This window comes from Callorhinchus milii, unplaced genomic scaffold (genome assembly GCF_018977255.1).
Source record: "Callorhinchus milii isolate IMCB2004 unplaced genomic scaffold, IMCB_Cmil_1.0 Scaffold9, whole genome shotgun sequence".
NCBI lineage: Eukaryota > Metazoa > Chordata > Chondrichthyes > Chimaeriformes > Callorhinchidae > Callorhinchus > Callorhinchus milii.
In genome coordinates, this window is record NW_024704750.1 from 23509368 (window position 1) to 23530983 (window position 21616).

Consider the following 21616-nt stretch of genomic DNA (forward strand, 5'->3'; position numbering starts at 1 on the left):
GACCTGTAACAAGCTATTAGCAATGTATTTCTCCTCCTCATTCCATGTATGTTACGGATATTGCACATAACATGGCAGTGGATCATTATTTGCCATGAAAATGATGGCACTCACACACACACTGGACGTCTAAACACAGTTGAAGACTTGTACTGAATACAATTACTTATTTGATTATTATAATTCTTCCATGTGTTTCAGTGGTTGGTCAGTGGACTGCAGAAAAAAAAATATGGGGTTAAAAGGACTTTGTGGACACTCTGGACACATGTGGAGTCCTGTAGCTCAGTGGTTAGAGCACTCGCTTTGCAAGTGAGAGACCTGAGTTCAATCCCCGGGGGGTCAGGGCCAAACCTCGGGCAAGTTTCCTTACTCCACACAGAGCCTAATAATAGTCCTCCAAAACAAAATAACAATAAATTGGTCATTTTCAATCTACGACTGTTTGTGGGACATTGCTGTGCGCAATTGACTGCCGCGTTCGCCCACAAATATACAGTCAATTCACTTTACAGTGTGTTCTGTGAAGCGCTTTGGGACGTCCTCCCGACGTGAAAAGCGCTATATCAAATGCAAGGACTATTATTATTATTATGTCGACCTGTCTGCTCCGTCCACTCAGCGGGCTCTGGCCTGCTCCACCATCGACGGTTGGACCTTCAGCCTCTTTGCCCCCACCCTTTGGAACTCCATCCCTCCCTCGCCTCCTTCAAGGTAACATCTCAAGACCCTCCTCTCCGACCGCTCACCCTCCTAACCCCACCCTCCCTGCCCTCCACTTCTCCTGATCCCAACCCACTGGTCAAGTCCAAATCCCTGACTGTCCAGTGTTCTCCTGACGTGTAAATGTAGTTTGTTGTTTGCAGCAGGAGATGGCGCGGCTGCTGAATTTCCCTCTTGGTACACCAGAGAGCAGCGTGTGCTCAGAGAAGGCCACGAACAGCAGCCGGATGCTGACTGACACTTGGCTGGAACTTTCATCTGTTGAAAGTGTAGAAACCAGCTTCAATCTGATTAAAATGTAGTTGGTATCTGGGTGCTGCATAGAGAATTCATACTGCTGCCTCCCTCCACTCAGGAACCTGTCTCGTGTAACTGTGGGGGTGTGATTCGACAAGTGGCTTTATGTAACTGCGTGGTGTGTGTGAGCAATGTATACAGTGGAGCCTAGTTATGATACAGTGATTGGGGTCCACAAAATCTCCGCCAACGCTATAACATGCTGCAGAGTCGACACCTCTGAGTCTGTGCCTGATTGTTAACCTCGCCACTTCAACAAAACCTCTCTCAAACTCAACACAATTAGGCTCTCACATTATTTTAGTGAATCTAGGTCAGGGACGAGTGGTGTGATTGTCAGGGGTAGAGACACAGTAAAGCTCCCTCTACACTGTCCGTCCACACTCCCAGCTCAGGGTTAGAGACACAGTAAAGCTCCTCTACACTGTGTGTCCACACTCCCAGGTCAGGGTTAGAGACACAGTAAAGCTCCCTCTACGTTATGCGTCCACACTTCCATGTGAGTTAATATTATTAATAGTAATAATTATAACAATCCTTACATTTGATACAGCACTTTTCATGTCAGGAGGACTTTTCAAACATTTCATCTGATTGTTCTGTAAAGTGTAGTGACTGTGTGTTTTAGGCTAGCACAGCAGCCAATTTGCACACACCAACATCCCTTACTAGGTAGGGGATTGCTAGGCTGATGCCATCAGGTCAGATACACATCACGTCTCACTGCTCCAGTGTCTGTCAGCCCATTTCTCGTCTCTGAGTCAGAAAGTGAAGGGTTCAAGCCCTCACGTCTAGACCTTAGCTGACAGTCTGGAGTGCCGGGCGGGTTGTCCTTTGGACTAGACATTAGGGTTAGGGTGTTTGTTGAATGCCTTGTGTAGGAATGTTTCTCGTCTGTTTATTATTTTACTTTTAATTTTTCAGGTCCTGGAAAAGCGCCCACGCTTGGAACAGGCTTTCACACCAGCCTCGGGAAGGAATCGCGAGCGCAGACCTTACAGAACGGTAACTGCAACACTAACCAGCCAACTCTGACAGTCTGTGTCTCTCCTCAGTAAGAGCAGTAACAGTGGGGGAGTGAGCACCAGCAACAACAACAACAAAATTACATTTGTACAGCGCCTTTCACGTTGCTAGGACGTCCCAAAGCGCTGAACAGACAGTTTCGGACCCGAGCTGAGGGTCGGGATGGTGGGGGGAGGAGGTCGGTGGGAAGCAGGGAGATCAAAAGCACAATCAAAGAGGAGGGTCTTGAAGGTGCCAGACAATTGCACAGACGCGATAGGGAGAGAGAGAGAGCAGGGAATGGGGTTAGTGTAGAGAGCTCCAGTGGGGGAGCGAGCCCCAGCACAGACACCATGGGGAGAGAGAGAGAGAGCAGGGAATGGGGTTAGAGAAGAGAGCTCCAGTGGGGGAGCGAACCCCAGCACAGACACGATGTGTTTTGTGCGGCTGTATGGTGGTTTGATTGGAACAGATAAACGTTGAACCTGTTAAATTGCCGTTCGCTTTACCCAGCTGGGATTGCAGGCAACTAGGTCACCACTAGAGGGAATGTGTATAGATAATAATAGTAATAATCCTTGCATTTGATACAGCGCCTTATCACATCTTCAAGACGTCTCAAAGTGCTTCACAGGCTACACTATTAAGCCAACTGACTATATTTTGTGGGCGAAATGCGCCAGCCAATTGGACACAGCAGTGTCCCACAACCATTCGTGGATTGAGTGACCAAATTATTTTCATTTTTTTTAAAGGGATTATTACCCCCGGAAAAGTGATCCACCAATAGTGAGTGTTTGCCTGTAGCTTGTGGTTAGTGCAGTACAGGAGTCCTGTAGCTCAGTGGTTAGAGCACTCGCCTCGCACGTGAGAGACCTGGGTTCGATTCCCAGTGTGAAACCTTGGGCAAGTTTTCTTACTCCATACAATAATAATCCCTCAAGAAAAAATAAATTAATTGGTCACGTCAAACCATGACTGTTTGCGGGATGCTGCTGTGCCCAATTGTCTGCCGCGTTTCGCCCACAAAATATACAGTCAATTCACTTTATAGTCTGTGAAGCGCTTTGAGACGTGAAAAGCGCAATATCAAATGCAAGGATTATTATTGTTACAGACAGCACATTGAGGCAGTCACTAGCAGACCAAAGCCGGGCGGGGTGGGGTGCAGTTTCTTGCCAAAAAAGCTAAACAGGAATGCCGTCACAAGCTGCAGCTCAGCCCCGCCACAGAGATACACAGTGGAGTGTCTGGCCATTGTAGCCTCTGTTACTGTCCGAGAGAGATGGGCAGTTTCCCAGGCAGTAAGATCCATAATTTACCCCCAGTCCCTACTCAGGGCCTCTGGTACTGTGGTTCTCTCACTGTCAGATGGGATGTGGAGTCCTGTAGCTCAGTGGTTCGAGTCTCATCTTACAAGCGAGAGGACCCGAGTTCGATTCCCAGGGAGGGCTAAACATTGGGCAAGTTTCCTTACTCCACACACACTCCTCTGTTTACTTAGCAGTAAGGTAGAACCCGGTTGTTAGTCACTTGGTGGATCGCTTTTCTGGGGGCAATAATTCCCTCTCTGTGGAGCTCTGTATCTCTGACCCTCACTCTGTGTGTGAGTGGAGCTCTGTGTCTCTGATCCTCTCTCTGTGTGTGAGTGGAGCTCTGTGTCTCTGACCCTCTCTCTGTGTGTGAGTGGAGCTCTATGTCTCTGACCCTCTCTCTGTGTGTGAGTGGAGCTCTGTGTCTCTGACCCTCTCTCTGTGTGTGAGTGGAGCTCTATGTCTCTGACCCTCTCTCTGTGTGTGAGTGGAGCTGTGTGTCTCTGACCCTCTCTCTGTGTGTGAGTGGAGCTCTGTGTCTCTGACCCTCTCTCTGTGTGTGAGTGGAGCTCTGTGTCTCTGACCCTCTCTCTGTGTGTGAGTGGAGCTCTGTGTCTCTGACCCTCCTCTGTGTGTGAGTGGAGCTCTGTGTCTCTGACCCCTCTCTGTGTGTGAGTGGAGCTCTGTGTCTCTGACCCTGTCTCTGTGTGTGAGTGGAGCTCTGTGTCTCTGACCCTCTCTCTGTGTGTGAGTGGAGCTCTATGTCTCTGACCCTCTCTCTGTGTGTGAGTGGAGCTGTGTGTCTCTGACCCTCTCTCTGTGTGTGAGTGGAGCTGTGTGTCTCTGACCCTCTCTCTGTGTGTGAGTGGAGCTCTGTGTCTCTGACCCTCTCTCTGTGTGTGAGTGGAGCTCTGTGTCTCTGACCCTCTCTCTGTGTGTGAGTGGAGCTGTGTGTCTCTGACCCTCTCTCTGTGTGTGAGTGGAGCTCTATGTCTCTGACCCTCTCTCTGTGTGTGAGTGGAGCTGTGTGTCTCTGACCCTCTCTCTGTGTGTGAGTGGAGCTGTGTGTCTCTGACCCTCTCTCTGTGTGTGAGTGGAGCTGTGTGTCTCTGACCCTCTCCCTCTGTGTTAGCAAAGCTCTGTTGCAGCGATTTCTCCGCCTCTACCGCAGAGCAGAAAGTTTCTCTAGAGTTTCACTCAGCTCCCAGATCCACACCCTCCGCCTCTCTCTCTCTCTCCCTCTCTCTGAGCCCATTTGACCACTTTATGTTTACCTAGCAGTAAGTACTCCTACTCCTACTCCTACCTTAGTCGATTGGTGGATCGCTTTTCTGGGGGTAATAATTCCTTCCAAAGATAATAATAATTTGGTCACTTAATCCACGACTGTTTGTGGGACGCTGCTGTGCCCAATTGACTGCCATGTTTCACCCACAAAATACACAGGCAATTCACTTTACAGTACATTCTGTGAAGCGCTTTGAGCCATCTCAACAGCATGAAAAGACACTATAAATACAAGAATTATTATTATTAATGTCCGGGATTCAGGCGGAAGCTGACTGTGCGGATGGAGTTATCTAATCAGATAATAGACGTTTTCTGCTGCTTCCACATTACGCTTCGCACTTATAAACCTCAAACAGCACAACCTCCACCAGAGCCTGATGAATTATAAATGAAAGCAAATCCAGGCCAGCTCATCATTTATTTACCGTCCTTCCGGCACCCAGCGAGCTCAGACTCAGTCAGCGCCTGTTAGTAAGGTTAGGGGTTGATGTTTTATCTCTTTCCCCCGCCCTCCCAGCCCCATAATACAAGGATTTTAAACTCAATCCTCTGGGAGATGGGGAACCAATGAAGCTGGGCGAGGATGGATCAATTTTTAGATCCTCACTCTGCCCTTTAAATCCCTTCAGTTAAATGCTCCGGTCTCGCCCTCCCTATCTGTGCAGTTTCCTCAGCTTTTCCTCCGACCTCTGTGTCCTCTGTCATTCACTCTGGCTGACCCTGCAGTTACTGTGGGTCCACACTCCCAGGTCAGGGTTACAGACACAGTAACGCTCCCTCTACACTGTGTGTCCACACTCCCAGGTCAGGGTTAGAGACACAGTAACGCTCCCTCTACACTGTGTGTCCACACTCCCAGGTCAGGGTTAGAGACACAGTAACGCTCCTCTACACTGTGTGTCCACACTCCCAGGTCAGGGTTAGAGACACAGTAACGCTCCCTCTACACTGTGTGTCCACACTCCCAGGTCAGAGTTAGAGACACAGTAACGCTCCCTCTACACTGTGTGTCCACACTCCCAGGTCAGGGTTAGAGACACAGTAACGCTCCTCTACACTGTGCGTCCACACTCCCAGGTCAGGGTTAGAGACACAGTAACGCTCCCTCTACACTGTGTGTCCACACTCCCAGGTCAGAGTTAGAGACACGGTAACGCTCCTCTACACTGTGCGCCCACACTCCAGGTCAGGGTTAGAGACACAGTAACGCTCCCTCTACACTGTGTGTCCACACTCCCAGGTCAGAGTTAGAGACACGGTAACGCTCCTCTACACTGTGCGTCCACACTCCCAGGTCAGGGTTAGAGACACAGTAAAGCTCCTCTACACTGTGCGTCCACACTCCCAGGTCAGGGTTAGAGACACAGTAACGCTCCTCTACACTGTGCGTCCACACTCCCAGGTCAGAGTTAGAGACACGGTAACGCTCCCTCTACACTGTGCGTCCACACTCCCAGGTCAGATTTAGAGACACAGTAAAGCTCCTCTACACTGTGCGTCCTCACTCCCAGGTCAGGGTTAGAGACACAGTAAAGCTCCCCCTACACCTCTTGATGTTTCTGCGAGAGGTTGATCCTCAGTGAAAGGCACGGTGTGATGTGCTGTAACTGGAAGGTGTCGCTCTGGTTGCCCTCCTCGCTGGTCTCCCCTGCTCCAGTATTCACAAAATTCCAACTAATCCAAAACAACGCCGCCCGCATTCTCACCCGCACTAAACTCCGTACCCCGATTACTCCAGTCCTTGCCAAACTCCACTGGCTTCCTGTCACAGAGTGGATCCACTTCAAGATCCTCACCCTTAGTTTTTAAATCCCTCCACACCTTGCCCCTCTCCTCACCCCCCCCCCCCCCCCAACCATCTCTCCACTCTCTCTCCTCACAGCACCACCCGCTGGCTCCACTCTCCTGGCTCCGGCCTCCTCCCTGTCCCTCGAATCCTCCACTCCAACAACAGCGGCCGTACCTTCAGCCACTACACCGTGAAGCTATGGAACTCCCTCCCTCAATCCCTTCAACTTGCCCCCCCTCTCCCCATTTTCAGGTTGCACCTGAAGACCTTCCTCTTCGACCGTGCTAATGGTCACCTTCCTCCACCCCTGGCTCAGCATCGGGCTCCGCCAATGTTAAGCGCTCTGGGACGCTGCCCATCGTGGAGGGCACTATATAAATGCAAGTTGTTGTTGTCAGTTAATGGTTGTGAGTTTCCCAAAGTTATTGCCCGTTCGTTCGCTAGAGTCTGAACAGTGAAGGGTACGCGAGTGTGTGTGTGTGTATGTGTGTCAGCCTGGGAGATGCCATCCTTCAAATGAGGCGTTAAACTAAACTTGTGCTTGTTCAGGCGGATGTTAAAAATCCCATGACACTAATTTGAAAAGAAAAAAGAATTTCGCTCTCTCCCTCTCCCAGTGTCCTGGCCGACAATCCCCCTCGGATAAAATCATTCATTCACTGTGGTTTTGCGGGACATCGCTGTGTGAAAAATGGGCTGCTGCATTTCGCCTACAATATATATAAGCTTTACAGTGAATCCTGGTGAAGTTCTTGGGAGGTTACAGGCACTGTACCAACCGTGGGGTTTATTTAGTGAGGCTTGTTGATCAGGTGGATTTTATAAAGGTCTCACGACACTACTGCAGTAAGGAGTTGTGTTTTAGCTTAGAGGACAGAAGGCTTTGTGTCTTGTCTTCACAAGTTGTATCTCCCCTTTCCCACCCCCAGCCTTTTGCGTCAGCCTTGTGTATAGGTGGGAATGAGTCAGTCAGTCAGTCAGTCGCTCAGTTAGTCAAGGGCACTGAGTCATTTACTGGAGGGTGTGGAATCAATTATGACAGTTACCAGAAAACGCAGCCTTTTACTGAAACACTAACTCTCCCTGTCTGCCATTGGTGTGGGGGCGCAGGGGGAGACTGCTCACTGCACATTCAGACCCTCTTTGGCTGAAGTCCGGCTGTGTTTATCTCCCTGCAGGACATTCCCATGAGTCAGGATGATAGTGTCTTCCCACCCACGCACTGTGTCGAGTTTACTTTGTGATCTGTCTGGGAAGCGATGAAGTATGCTACTCCCGCTTGAACTTTTAAAATTATTTTTATTATTAATTATTCGTGCTTTGATCTCTCCGCTTCCTCCCCCAGACATTGCCGTCACTCTGCTCCCCCGATGGACAGAGGAATAATGATGATACTTTGCCTTATCGCATCTTCAAAAAGTCACAAAACCTTCACAAATTTACACTGTAAAGCGTATATTTGTGAGCGAATCGCGGCAGTCAATTGCGCACAGCAGTGTTCCACAAACAGTCGTGGATTGAGTGATAAAATTATTATTTGGAGGGATTATTTACCCCCGGAAAAGTGATCCGCCAATAGACTAACAATTGGGTTCCTGCTTACTGCTAGGTAAACAGATTGGAGTAAGGAAAGTTGCCAGGCTGATGTGTGTAGTGTGCAGGCTGGTGCGTGAGTTTGGTGTGGTGTGCATGGCTGGTGGATATGTAGTGAGCCGGCTGTGTGTGTCTGTGTGTGTGTATGGATGTGGGTGTGTGTGTGGGGGTCTGTGGGTGTGTGTGTGTGTGTGTGGGTAGTGTCAGGGTTGGTGCGTGGCCAGGCTGCTAATGACACTTCTCTTTTTGCAACACTTAACGGCTTAATAAAGGCGTCTTCTTGTGAATTAGACATGGCTGTCGCTCTCTCAATGAGGGCATGACGTAATCCCTGAGCTCCCATTGTACAGCCGGGGATAGACACTCCCCCCCACCCGAAATAAACGGACCCCTACTCAGTCTGGATTAGTGGGGATGCTACCACCACTCATCCCCCCACCACACCCCCCCTATTGTATATGGTATATGAGAGATTATAATAATAATGGGGAGAGAGGTTATATCTCACAATAAATCCACTGTAACTTAACCACTCAATGAGTCCTCTAAATGAGTGGTTAGAGCATTCGCCTCACAAACGAGAGGACCCGGGTCCGATTCCCAGGCAGGGCCAAACCCTAGACAAGTTTCCTTACCCCACACGCCTGTTTACCTAGTCAATTGGCGGATCGCTTTATGGGTATACTAATCCCTTAAAAAAAGAAATAATATTGTGGTTACACAATCCACGGCTGTTTGTGGGGACGCTGCTGTGCGCAACTGACTGCCGCGTTTCACCCACAAAACATACAGTCAATTCACTTTACAGTGTATTCTGTGAAGCGCTTTGAGACGCCTCGAAGACGTGATAAGGCACTGTATCAAATGCAAGGATGATTATTGTATACCACTGTATATAACCACTCATATACACAGTGTAACCTGTGTACCTGAGCACAGTGAAGGATGAGGCACAGGTGGGTAATGGGTGCTTGTTGTTACCTTGTGGCTGAGATGTTTGTGGAATACCTACAGGTCGGCGGCAGATCCATCACCTCGGCAATCAGCTACAGCTCAACCAGCATTGCCTGGACACCGCCTTCAACTTCTTCAAAATGGCCGTCAGCAAGCACCTGACCCGCGGGCGCAAGATGAGCCATGTGATCGCAGCCTGTCTCTACCTGGTCTGCAGGACGGAGGGGACGCCTCGTATCCTTTCACTGTCACACAGCAACAGCACAGACACGATGGGGGGAGAGAGAGAGAGAGCAGGGAATGGGGTTAGAGTAGAGAGCTCCAGTGGGGGAGCGAGCCCCAGCACAGACACCATGGGGAGAGAGAGAGCAGGGAATGGGGTTAGAGTAGAGAGCTCCAGTGGGGAGCGAGCCCCAGCACAGACACCATGGGGAGAGAGAGAGAGGGAATGGGTTAGAGTAGAGAGCTCCAGTGGGGGAGCGAGCCCCAGCACAGACACGATGAGAAGAGAGCAGGGAATGGGATTAGAGTAGAGAGCTCCAGTGGGGGAGCGAGCCCCAGCACAGACACCATAGAAGAGAGCAGGGAATGGGTTAGAGTAGAGAGCTCCAATGGGGGAGCGACCCAGCACAGACACGATGAGAAGAGAGCAGGGAATGGGATTAGAGTAGAGAGCTCCAATGGGGGAGCGAGCCCCAGCACAGACACGATGGGGGGAGAGGACCTGGGTTCGATTCCCGGGCAGGGTGAAACCTTAGGCAAGTTTCCTTGCTCCACAAGCCTCTGTTTACCGAGCAGTAAGTAGGAATTCGTTTGTTAGTTGATTGGCAGATCTCTTTCCGGTGGCAATAATCCATTTGGTCGTTCAGTGCACAACTGTTTGTGGGACACTGCTGTGCGTAATTGGCTGCCGTGTTATGCCCACAAAATACCCAGTCAATCCGCTTGAGAATATATTCTGTGAAGCGTTTTGAGACGTCTCTAAAAGCTTTAAATGATTTGGGACGCCACCCTGCATGAGGGGCACTATATAAATGCAAGTTGTTATCTCAACGATGTAATAAGGCGTTGTATCAAATACAAGGATTATTATTTGAGCTCCCAGTCGAGGCACTCCAGGTCAGTGCCGGGGGTGGAGGGGGTGGGGGCAGAGGTGCCAGGTATCTATCTGCCTGTGTTGGCGTTGAAAATCCCATAACGCTATTGGGAAAAATTACAAAGCAGTTTCTGACAATGTCCTCCTCCAGATTAATTTAGCATTTGCCTTGTGGCTGTGTTCGCGTGTGTGGGGGACTTTGCTGTGAGCAAAACTGTCGCAAACAGCCAGTGCGCTTGACAGTAATTGCTGGGGATGCACTGCACAGTGTTTGGAAGTTGATAAGGTGCTCTATTTCTGTCCCTTATTCTGATCTGCATTGAGGATGTTTTCATCATTGCGTGGTGGGTGAGGAAAAGAGTCGGGGGAGGAATAATTGGGCCGGGCTCTTCAAGGCTTTGAACGGTGGACAGATCTCAAAGCTGTGTTGAAGTGGGTTCAATGGGAATGAGCTAATCTTACACTTTGTTTGAGGTTTAAACCCCTCCCCCTCCCCCCCACACACACGCGCGCAGTCTCTCAGAGCTGCACCTGCTGTTTTCAGTTAAATAAAGCGTCTTGCCATAAGGAAGCACAAATTGTCTTTTGAACTGTTTAATTAGATGCTGCATTTTTAATTTGTCCGTCACGTGAGCCCGGGGTGATTGTGCACAGATCTGTCTCCCTGTCGGAGAGGAGAGACATCTGGCTTCTGCCCCCCAGCAGGTGTCCGTGCAGGTGGACTGATTCAGCATCAGTTTGTCTGTGTGTCCGAATGCCTGTGAATTTGAAGGGAACTGTTAGTGCTTTCCTCAGGTCCTCTCGCTCCCTCGTCTGCGGCTCTGCAGGTTGTGTACTGTAGCTCAGTGGTTAGAGCATTCGCCTCGCAAGCGAGAGGGCCCGGGTTCGATTCCCGGGCAGGGGGCGAAACCTTAGGCAAGTTTTCTTACTCCACACGCCTCTGTTCACCCAGCAGTAAGTAGGAACCTAGTTGTTAAATCGATTGGCGGAATCACTTTTCTGGGGTAACAATGGCTTCAAAAATAAATAAATAAACGATTTGGTCAATCACTCCGTAGCTGTTTGTGGGACACTGCTGCACACAATTGGTTGCCGGGTTTCGCCCACAATATACAGTCACTTCACTTAACAGGATCCCGTGAAGCCGTCGTCCAGCATGAAGGCCACTATGTTGTTCTTGCTTTGAGATGACTCAATGACGTGATAAGGCACTATATAATAATAATTATGATAATAGTCCTTGTATTTGATATAGAGCCCTTTCATGTGGGTGGGCTGGGGGCGGTGGAGAGTGAGTGGGAGGTGACTCTGCTTTGTAATTTGCAGGATCCCCCCCTGGGGTGCGATTGATGTCTGTGCCTCTGCTTTCTGAGGGTTTTCTCACTTGCTCATTAGGAGCGCAGTTTAGTCGATGGGAGGTTGCTCGGAGGGTTGGGAGCTTGTGAGATCACTTGATCTTTGCAGCGGCTTCCAGTTCATGCCGTCTCCCCAAGATGTTGAGTTACCTCTGTCCCCGGGATGGTGGGGGCGGGGGGGAAGTGTGGGATGGTGCTGTGCAGGAGCAGTAAATTACACCAGCCACTGAATGGGGTTGGGAGGGGGGGAGGGAGAGGAATGCTACCTCACTACATCGGTACCCTCCTCAGCCAGAAGCTAAATAGTTTACATTACAATACAGTTTACATTTATACAGCGTCTCTCGTCTCTCACGTCTGACTGAGAATGTTTGATGTTAAGCTTTGTTGCACTCTGTGGCTGTAATTAGTCCTGGTTGGGCACAGAATGGACTGGGTGAGATGTTTACCCAGATGTTATTGTGGGCAACAGGAACATAGGAACAAGAAGAGGCCATTCGGCCCCTCGAGCCTGTTCCGTCATTCTATAAGATCATGGCTGATCTGTACCTCAACTCCAATTACACTCCCTTGCCCAGTATCCCTTGATACCCTGACCTAACAAATATCTATCAACCTAAATGTGAATGGATCCAGTTATAATTTAAAGACTTTTGGGCGAGGGAGAGAGTTCCTGATTTCCACTGCCGTTTGGGTGAAAATCTGCCCCTGCTTTCATTCCTAAATGGCTGGGCTCTAATCTTAAGGTGATGCCCCTTGTTCTGGATTCCCCACCAGAGGAAATAGAATCCCTTTATCATTTCACCCTTGAACTACAGCAGCGTATAGAGTCTTTCACGTCAGGAGGGCATCCCAAGGCGCTGGACAGCCAGGGCTTTGGATCCGAGCTGGGGGTTGGGATTAGGAGGGGTGGAGGGTGGGGAGCGTAGAAGGAAGGAGAGTGACTGAAGGCGCGTCTTGAAGGAGCAAGGGAGGGAGCAAGGTGAAGGGACTGTGGGATGGAGTTCCAAAGGGTGGGGGCAGAGAGGCCGATGGTGAGGCAGGCCCATTGGGAACGAGCCTTCTGAGTGGGAGTTGACAGGTCGATATGATGTTGGCAATTCACAGAGGTAGGGAGGAGCAAGGCCAAGGAGGGCTCTGAAACCTTCTAAGCTCAGGGGAATAGAGACCAAGTTTATGCATAATTTAACCATTTAAGCCTTGATTTTCTTCTGGCGAATCTGTGCTATACCTTCTTCCAGGGCCAAAATATCCTTCCTGAAGTGTGTTGCCCAAAACTGAACGTAGTTCTCCAGGTGGGGTCTGACCAGGGCTCTACAACTAACTGAATGTGGCTCGGCCCGTTTATACTCCCCACAGGAAACTGACAGAGGGAAAAATGGAGGGAGGGAGGAGGTGGGTAATAGTTGGCTGCAAACTTGTTTCCGACTTGAGCTCGCTCGTCAAGAGCTGAGCTGCCGTGGTTGATCCCAGTCGTGGGGAAGGCGAGAGAGTGATTCAGTGACGACCACATTTCAGCAGATAAACTAAAACCTGTGGATTTCCTGCTCTCAGCAGGAGCCAGCCTTGCTGTGTGCTGCGCTCTGATTGTCTGTAATTTACGCACATGTCTCTCTCTTTATTTCACACTCAATAGCCGAGAAATGCAGCTTCCTGTCCTCATTGTGCTGCTGGGGAACCATCAGCTGCATTGTAATACCGCAGCCCACCCCCCCCCCCCCCCACGCACACACACACACACCAACCCACAGAATCTCATTCCCCGGGATTCATTGTAATGCTGGCAAAACCAATTTCAGAAAAGCTGGAAAATCAGTGCAAAACATTGTTTTTGTGTGTGGGGGAGGTGTGTGCGTGTGTGTGTGTGTTTCCCAAGGGAGCGATAGGGAAGGGGAGTTCAAGGAGAGTGTTCCATATGTACGCATAGCCCGGGGGCTTTGTCTTGTTTCCTAGTCACCTTAATACTAGGAAGTGGAGTGGTTAGCACGCTGGCCGCACAAGCGAGAGGACTCGGGTTTGATTTCTGGGCAGGGCAAAACCTTAGGCAAGTTTCCTTACTCCACAATCCTCTGTTTACCCAGCAGTAAATAGGAACCTGATTGTTAGTCGATTGCAGATCGCTTTCTGGGGATAATAATCCCTATGTTTAAAAAAAATTGGTCACTCAATCCACGACTGTTTGTGGGACTCCTCTGTGCATTTCGCCCACAAAATACACAAGTCAGTCCACTTTACTGTATATTCTGTGAAGTGCTTTGAGATGTCTCAAGGCATGATGATAATAATAATCGTTGCATTTAATCCAGCGCCTTATCGAGTCTTCGAGGCGTTCAAAGCGCTTCACAGGATATACTGTAAAGAGTAATTGACTGTATATTTTGTGGGTGAAACATCAGGTGCCATATCAAATGCAAGGAGGATTATTATTATTATTAATAATACCTGATGCAGAATCTAACCTTAGGCTTAGGGCAGTCAGTGTTGCTCTGCCAGTACACGCCAGTACACTCTCTTTCTCTCCCTCCCTCCTCTCTCCGTATGACCCCCGCCTGCATTATGTGAGACTAACTTCCTGCTTGCATTCTGAAACTTTGTGATGATATATTGTTGGAGGCTTAACTGGAACGCTCTGTTGACCTGGTGTCTTTGTGTGAGAGATTGGAACACTATGTGCTTGTGTGTGTGTGTGTGAGGGGGGAGGGGTGTGTGTACGTGGGGGGTGTGGGGTGTGGGCGGTGGGAAGGGTCCCTGGGGTGGGGCCTGATGCTGAGTTCTCAGCAGCACCGCTCGGCAGTGGAGTGCTGAGCTTTCCCTGCCTTTGTTCTCCGGGTGACCTTCATCACTTGTACAGGAATGTGGAAAGGATTTATTTTAGGAAACTTTGTATTTGTGTTCAGTATTAACTGGCTCAGCACTGCCCAGGTTTCCGGCTTTCCCATTGCCCTTTTCCTCCTCCACTCTCTGGATCAGAAAGCTGTGCGATAAATTTCCTTTGCCTCCTTTAAGGCACATCCCAAGATCTTCCTCTTTGGCCATGTCTTCGGTCGCCCTCCTACCCCAACCTCCCCGCCCACCACCCCCCCTGACCCCTGATCCCAACCCCCAGCTCAGGTGCAAATTCCTGATGGTCCAGCTCCTTGGGACGTCCTCCCAACCTGAAAGGGGCTGTGTAAACATCATGTGTTGTTGAGCCTGAGCTAGGCTGACTGGGGGCAAGCGTTATCGGAGGTGCCGTTCTTGGGGTGAGACATTAACTGAGGTCCCGTCTGTGCCTGTTCAGATGGGCAACAACAACGACAACTTGCATTTATATTGTGGCCTTCACGTCTGATGGCGTCTCAGTCATTAAAGATGTTGTGCCTCTACTTAAAAAAAAAGGTAGTTTCTCATTGCCTCCACCTGGGGTCCTGGCCAACAATCCTTTAGATAACATTAGTCATTCACAGCTGTTTTTGGCATGCAAATTGGCTGCCAAGTTTGCCCGCAAACTACAGTCACTGCACTTTATAACAAAATTCTCAAATTGAGTCTTTTTTGGAAGCTGGTTTCTCTGTAGAAACCTTGGCTCCCAGCGTGTGTTTATCACAAGTCAGGAGTTTGGCTATCTCTGGTCTGGTTGGGGTTCGGGGGTAACTGCTGGAACGTTGGGAAGCCATTGGGCTGGTAATGATGAGGCTACTAGAAACCCAACCTTCACAGGTCAGGCAGCATCTATGGAGAGAAGAAAGTGAGTTAATGTTTCAGGTTGATGACCTTGTGACACAGACGGATGAAAGGTCATTGACTTGAAACTTTTAACTCATTTTCCTCCCTTCATAGATGCTACCTGACCTGCTGGTGTTCCCAGCGACTTCTGTTTTTATTTCAGATTCCGAACATTTGCAGTATTTTAACTACTTTTGTTTAACCTAACCCTAATGACAGGCTCGGCTCGCATCAACCACTCACTCAAGACTTCAAAGCTTCAGACACTCGGCCAGTAATTTAGTGATTTACAGATCAGTGCAGCATGAAGATGTGAGCCACTCTCTGGCTTTGACTCCCATCGCCTCAGTCCCCCCAGTCTGTGTCTCGCTGCCTGTAGTATTCACTGTGAGCATTACAGCTGACAGCTGAGTGTTTTTGCCCCCTTACAGCCTTGGTGGGGGGTGGGGGGGGGGCTAGCAGCCACAAAGCCCCCTGACTCTTCCTATAATCACCAAAAAATAGATCCATAGCCACTCAAAGCTCTTCACTGGGAATCGATGTCAAGTGTAGTGACTGTCGGCAAGCCTGGCCCAGTGAATAATAATCTTTGTATTTGATATAGCGCCTTATCATGTGTTCTAGACGTCTCAAAGCGCTTCACAGAATATACTGTAAAGTGAATTGACCGTATATTTTGTGAGTAAGACGTAGCAGCCAATTGCTCACAGAAGTGTCCCACAAACAGTCATGGATTGAGTGACCAAGTTATTTATCTTTTCATTTTTTATTAAAGTTAAGATTTGCCTACAGTCGTGAAGTGATTGGCTAATTTAGAAAGATTTTTTTCTATGATATGTTTAATCATAGAAATGTATGGTGCAGAAGGAGTCCATTCGGCCAATTGAGTTCGATTCCCAGTCGGGGCCAAACCTTAGGCAAGTTTCCTTACTCCACATGCCTCTGTTTACCTAGCAGTAAGTAGGAACCCGGTTGTTAGTCGATTGGTGGATAGCTTTCCAGGGGTGCCTCCCCCCAATAATTATAGTAATTTAATCACTCAATCCACGACTGTTTGTGGGACACTGCTGTGCACAATTGGCAGCTGCATTTCGCCCACAAAATACAGTCAATTTACTTACAGTATATTCTGTGAAGCGCTTTGAGATGTTTCAACGGCTTGGAAAGGAGCTTATGAAGCTTATCATACTCACCGAAGCCCTCGTACACGCATTCATAACATCCAGGCTCGACTATGCAAACTCCCTGCTTGTCGGCCTCCCCATCTCCTCCCTCCACAGGCTGCAGATCATCCAGACCTCTGCAGCCCGTGTTCTCTCCCACCCCGGGCTCCGTGACCCTATCACCCCCATCCTCACCCGACTCCACTGGCTTCCCATCACACAGAGGATACAGTTCAAGATCCTGGTCCTCACCTTCCAAGTCTTCCATGGCCTCACGACCTCCTAACCCCCTACCAACCTGCCCTCTCCTTCCGTTCAGCGGGCTCCGGCCTCACCCGCCTCAACATTGGGGGTTGGGCCTTCAGCCACTCTGCCCCCACCCTCTGGAACTCCATCCCGCAGTCTCTCCAACTCACCCCCTTCCTTTCCTCCTTCAAGACCTGTTTCAAGACCTTCCTTTTCAACTGCACCTTCGGTCACCCTCCCACCCCTGCGCCCCCTGCCCTCCACCCTCCTCAATCCAGACCCCCAGCTTGAGTCCGAAACACTGACTGTCCAGCGCCTTGGGACATCCTCCTGACGTAAAAGGCGCTATATAAATGTAATTTGTTGTTGTGTAGTTGGTAGGGTCTCAGGGCAGTATCTCTCAGGGCAGTGTTACAGTGTGTGCGAGGAACATGGTGGTGAGGGCTGGCAAGGCTGTGACTCCGGAGCCTCACATTCGTCACACATTCACTGTCCAGGGGGGTGTGTGTGAGTGTATCTCGGGATCTCTGGGTACCATTCAGGACACCTCAGAATGAGAAGGTGCTGTCCAATGAAGGTTCTTTGTCACTGTAACCTTTGCTAGTCTTTGTCAGAACCAAAGACGATCACTCCCCCAGGTGTGAGTGAAAAACAGATTAATCGCTGCCAATTACACTTTCCTGCCTGCCCGCACTTGTCAACGCTTTAACCTTGGTGCCTTGCCTGCTGGCTGTTAGTTTGTTGTTTAATGAGTCCATGTGGAGTTTACACCCTTGTTTAGAATTGCTGTGTTGTGATAACTCCCTCTGCCACTAGATGTCCCTAGAGTGTCAAACATTGCTCAGACTGAGCTCCTGGGGTCAGGTCGGGGGGGTGGGGGGTACATGAGGACCATGGTCTGCATTGTAAGTTGCCTACAATCGGAATAATCGATTGCTATAAATCCTGTGGAGTCCTGTAGCTCAGTGGTTAGAGCACTCACCTCACAAGTGAGAGGACCTGGGTCCGATTCCCGGGCAGGGGGCGAAACATTGGGCAAGTTTCCTTACTCCACAGGCCACTGTTTACCCAGCAGTAAGTAGGAATCCGGCAGTTAGTTGATTGGTGGATCATTTTTCTGGGGATGATAATAATAATAACAATTTGGTCACTCAATCCACGACTGTTTGTGGGACGCTGCTGCGCACAATTGGCTGCTGTGTTTTGCCCACAAAATATACAGTCAATTCACTTTAAGGTATATTCTGTGAAGTGCTTTGTGACGTTAAGGCGCCGTATCAAGGATTATTATCATTATATTCTGAAATATCTTGTCTTCACGGCTGAAGAGCCTCAGTTTATCAAGTTAGCCAGAGCTCCTCACTAACACTGGATCACCCTCGTTGCTCTCGTCTGGGCAGGGCCGAGGCTTGTGTTTTCACAGTCAAATCTTCACCTGGACCCAAAAAACTCAATTTTAGGCACTTGGAGCTCACAGGCTGACGCTTCAGTGCTGTGCAATGCTTGGGGGAGCCCTGCATTGTCAGCAGTGCCATCCTTTGAATGAGATGTTAATCTGAGGTCTCTACTGTGTCTGTTTAGGTGGACATTAAATATTTTGTGATGCTATGGAAAAGAGAAGGGAGTTTCTCTCTCTCGGTGTCCTGACTGACAATCCCCCAGGTAAAACAGCTGTTTGTAGGATTGTATGTCGCTGCCTCATTTGTCCACAAATACACTGGAGTTGACAGTAAGCGCTGTGAAGCGCTTTGAGTGGTGACATTATTTGGGTGATACCAAATAAAAGGGTCGTAATCATTTATGATAATAATGTCTCTCTTGGAACTCTGCCTGCTTCATGTCCCCCAACCAACCCTTAAAGCTTAAAGCCCTTCTTTCTTTTCTACTGCTTTTGATTCCTCGCTCCACCCTCCAACCCCCCAGTCCTAGTCGCTTTGAAGAAGCACTTTTAGATGTCTCTTGATGTGAAAGGGGCTGTGTAAATGTCAAGTTGTTGTGTGAGTGTGTACGAGTGCACCTGGGTGTGTCTGTGAGAGAGCTACAGAGAGTGCTCTCCCATTGTGAGGGAGCAGGAGGTAATGGGAATGAATTCTCTCTGGACTGGAGCCACTACCCACCCTGTACAGCATTGCTGGTTCCTCTGCTGACTCCAGTTTGTCCTCTTGCTTTGGCAATGAAACAAACTACTGTTGTTTCCCCCTTTTTCTGTGTGAAACTCTCCGCCCAGGCCTCTTGGCCAGAAAGCAACAATGGGCTTCGGTGTTATGCACTTTCATTGGAGATTAAGCTTTCAAATCTCGCCCCATTGCTTCTCTTAAAGTTGTCCTGTCCTGGTGGAAGCCTGGGGCTCGGTCACACTGTAATAGTACAAAACTGCAACACTTAATAATCCTACACTATCAAAACTGCTCGTGGGGAATTGCTCTCACGTGTAGTGATTGTTTGTAGGCAAAGGCGGCGGCCAATTTACACTGAGCGAGGTCCTGCAAACAGCCGTGAACTCAGCACTTTATCTGGCAGAATGTCATCCTATGCAAACTCCCTGTGTACAGCCTTACGTCACGTCATTGAGACATCTCAAAGTGCTACACAGGGTATACTGTAAAGTGGATTGACTGTATTTCACCCACAAAAAACAAGTATGTCCTGTGAAGCACTTTGAGACGTCCCAACAACATGATAAAGTGCTATATTGTTAATCTCTGTAGCTCAGTGCTTAGAGCACTTGCCTTGCAAGTGAGAGGACCCGGGTTCGATTCCCGGCAAGATGGAACATTGGGCAAGTTTCCTTATTCCATGGAACTCAGTTTATCTAGAGGTAAGTAGGAACCCGGTTGTTAGTCGATTGAAAGTCAAATAATAAATTGGTCACTTATCAGACGGCTGTTTGTGGGGACGCTGTTGTGCACATTTGGCTGCCACGTTTCACCCACAAAATACTGTCATTTCACTTTACAGCATATCCTGTGAAGCGCTTTGAGACATCTCGAAGACGTGATCAGGCGCTGTATCAAATGCAAAGATTATTATTATCATCAGTTTTGCAGAATGTTTAATCTCTACGAGATGGCATCTCCCAACAGTGCAGAACTCACTTCCCCTTTTCTTATCTCTGTGTAAAGTACCGCCAGGCATTGCTGCTCTGTGTGAGTTTGCCGTTGTCCAGCCAGCCATGGTCAGTCCCGAGTCCTTACCCTGGACAATAGCCTTCTGTCACCAGGAGAGATGCAGCAGGAACGCAGGGAGGAATCCGTTGCCTGTAGACAGTGTTACACAAGCCTCTCAGTGGGTGTTGGTGCCTTCAGCACTGAGCGGGTTTCAGTCTGCATTGTTTTTTATGAAACAATCTCTACTTGTTTGCTTTATGCTGAGCTTGTTTTGCTCTTGTTCTGACAATGCCCGCAGTTATTTCTTTAAAGGGAAAGTGTTCCGATGTTTATCACGCCAGGTTACATTTTATAAAGCGAGATGACGACAGGCTTAGCAGTGTGTCCGAGTCGCACAGTATTAGGCTGAGGGGGAGTGCAGTGCTGGGGGGAGCGCTGTATTGATGGAGATGCTGTCCTTTGGATGAGACTGTGCCTCTGGTCACCTCCCCTTTCTGCCGCCAGCTCAGCGTCAAGCTCTGCTGTCTGAGGTGCTCTCCAGAGTGAGGGGCGCTGTGTAAATGTAAGTTCTCGTTGAGGTTCGGTACTGTCTGTACCTGTCCAGGTGGAGATCCGAAAAGGTCTCTCTCTCTGTTCAAGAAGAGAGTTAATCTCAGTGCCTGGGAATATGCTATTGGGATAGTAAAGGGATTTTAAATCCATGGCTGTCTGTGGGAGGTTACTATCCGCTCGCTGATTTAAAAAACACAGTCACTACACTTCACAGTAAAGTCCTGTGAAGCGCGCTTGAGGATCTTTGAGTTGTGTATTGTAAATGCTATATCAAGTAGTTGCATTATTATGATTCCATTTCTCTGCTCTTCAGCCAGTTAATGTGGAGGATTGACTCCCTGCAGAGCACATCCTCTCGTCTATATTGATGTCCCTCTTTGGGATGTTGAACGTGGATCAGCTGGAGTTCAGCCCGGGCCCTGCTGGGAAGAAAGACCTGCTCGTGCAGTGATGTTGATTGCAGGTTTTGCGCCATCTTGGACTTCAAACTGGGGCTTGTCAGCGCTCCAGGAGGCTACTCCATGTGAAGGGCACTATATAAACGGAAGTTGTTGTTGTCAGTGTGTGCCCCTTGCATGGTTCCTGCTGAGCAGAAAGTTTCCCTGGAGTTTTGCTCGGCTCTCAAGCCCATACATCCCCTCTCTCTTTCTCTCTCTCTCATAAGAACATAAGAATTTGCTAGCAAAAGAAATCCATCCAGTTTACTTTCCACCATTCCGGCAGTCGCTTGACATGTGGTGTCCCAAACTGTATACTGTATCCTCGAGATAATATTTTCTAGCAGATATCTACTTCATTTATTCTTGAAACAAACGACACTTTCTGCTTCCGGCTTCTCCCTAGGAACCCTGTTCCATAAGTTTACTGCTTCCTCATTGAAGTAGTGTTTCCCCAGATTTATTCGGAATTTACCCTCTCTCACTCTCTCTCTCTCTCTCTGCGTCCAGGGGTTTGAAGGGTTGAGTGATGATGGAGGTTAAGCAGCTGTGAAACAGCTGGTTGATTCCCATCAAAGCAGTGACTCTCTCTCTCTCAGCCACATTCCCTTCCCAAGGTTGGACTTTGGTTAACAATCCTGGTTGCTCGTTTGGCTGGAATTTTGTTGTGTAACATAAGTCGGATGGAGGGTGGGTTAAAGGGGCTTTAAGGATTTCACAGTGGTGAGGGAATGAACTGAGATTTATTTGTTCCCTGGCTGAATTCCATCTGTGTGCTTCAGGACCTCGCTGCTTCCGGGAAATAATTCACAAAAACACGCAGCCCTTGAGTTTGATGCAACTTCAAAACATCTCGGAGCCCGACAGGAATTGCCGGTGAGAGCAGGGACTGGATTTGTTGTCAACCCAGCAGTCATTGCACACCCAGCAAGGTCCTTATCACACTCCGCCCTCTTAATCTCCATCCTACAGTCCCTCCACCTTACCCCCT

General features: G+C 49.1%; 1 protein-coding gene across 1 annotated transcript in view; it reads left to right on the plus strand.

Annotated features, from left to right (window-relative positions):
- Positions 1–21616, plus strand: part of LOC103190561 (BRF1 RNA polymerase III transcription initiation factor subunit) — a 97757-nt gene that overhangs the window by 11193 nt on the left and 64948 nt on the right. The window contains exons 2-3 of the mRNA XM_042337872.1: positions 1945–2025; positions 9025–9198. Of these exons, the coding sequence (XP_042193806.1) occupies positions 9105–9198 (94 nt within the window). The 5' untranslated portion in view covers positions 1945–2025; positions 9025–9104. The remainder of the gene's footprint in view (positions 1–1944; positions 2026–9024; positions 9199–21616) is intronic.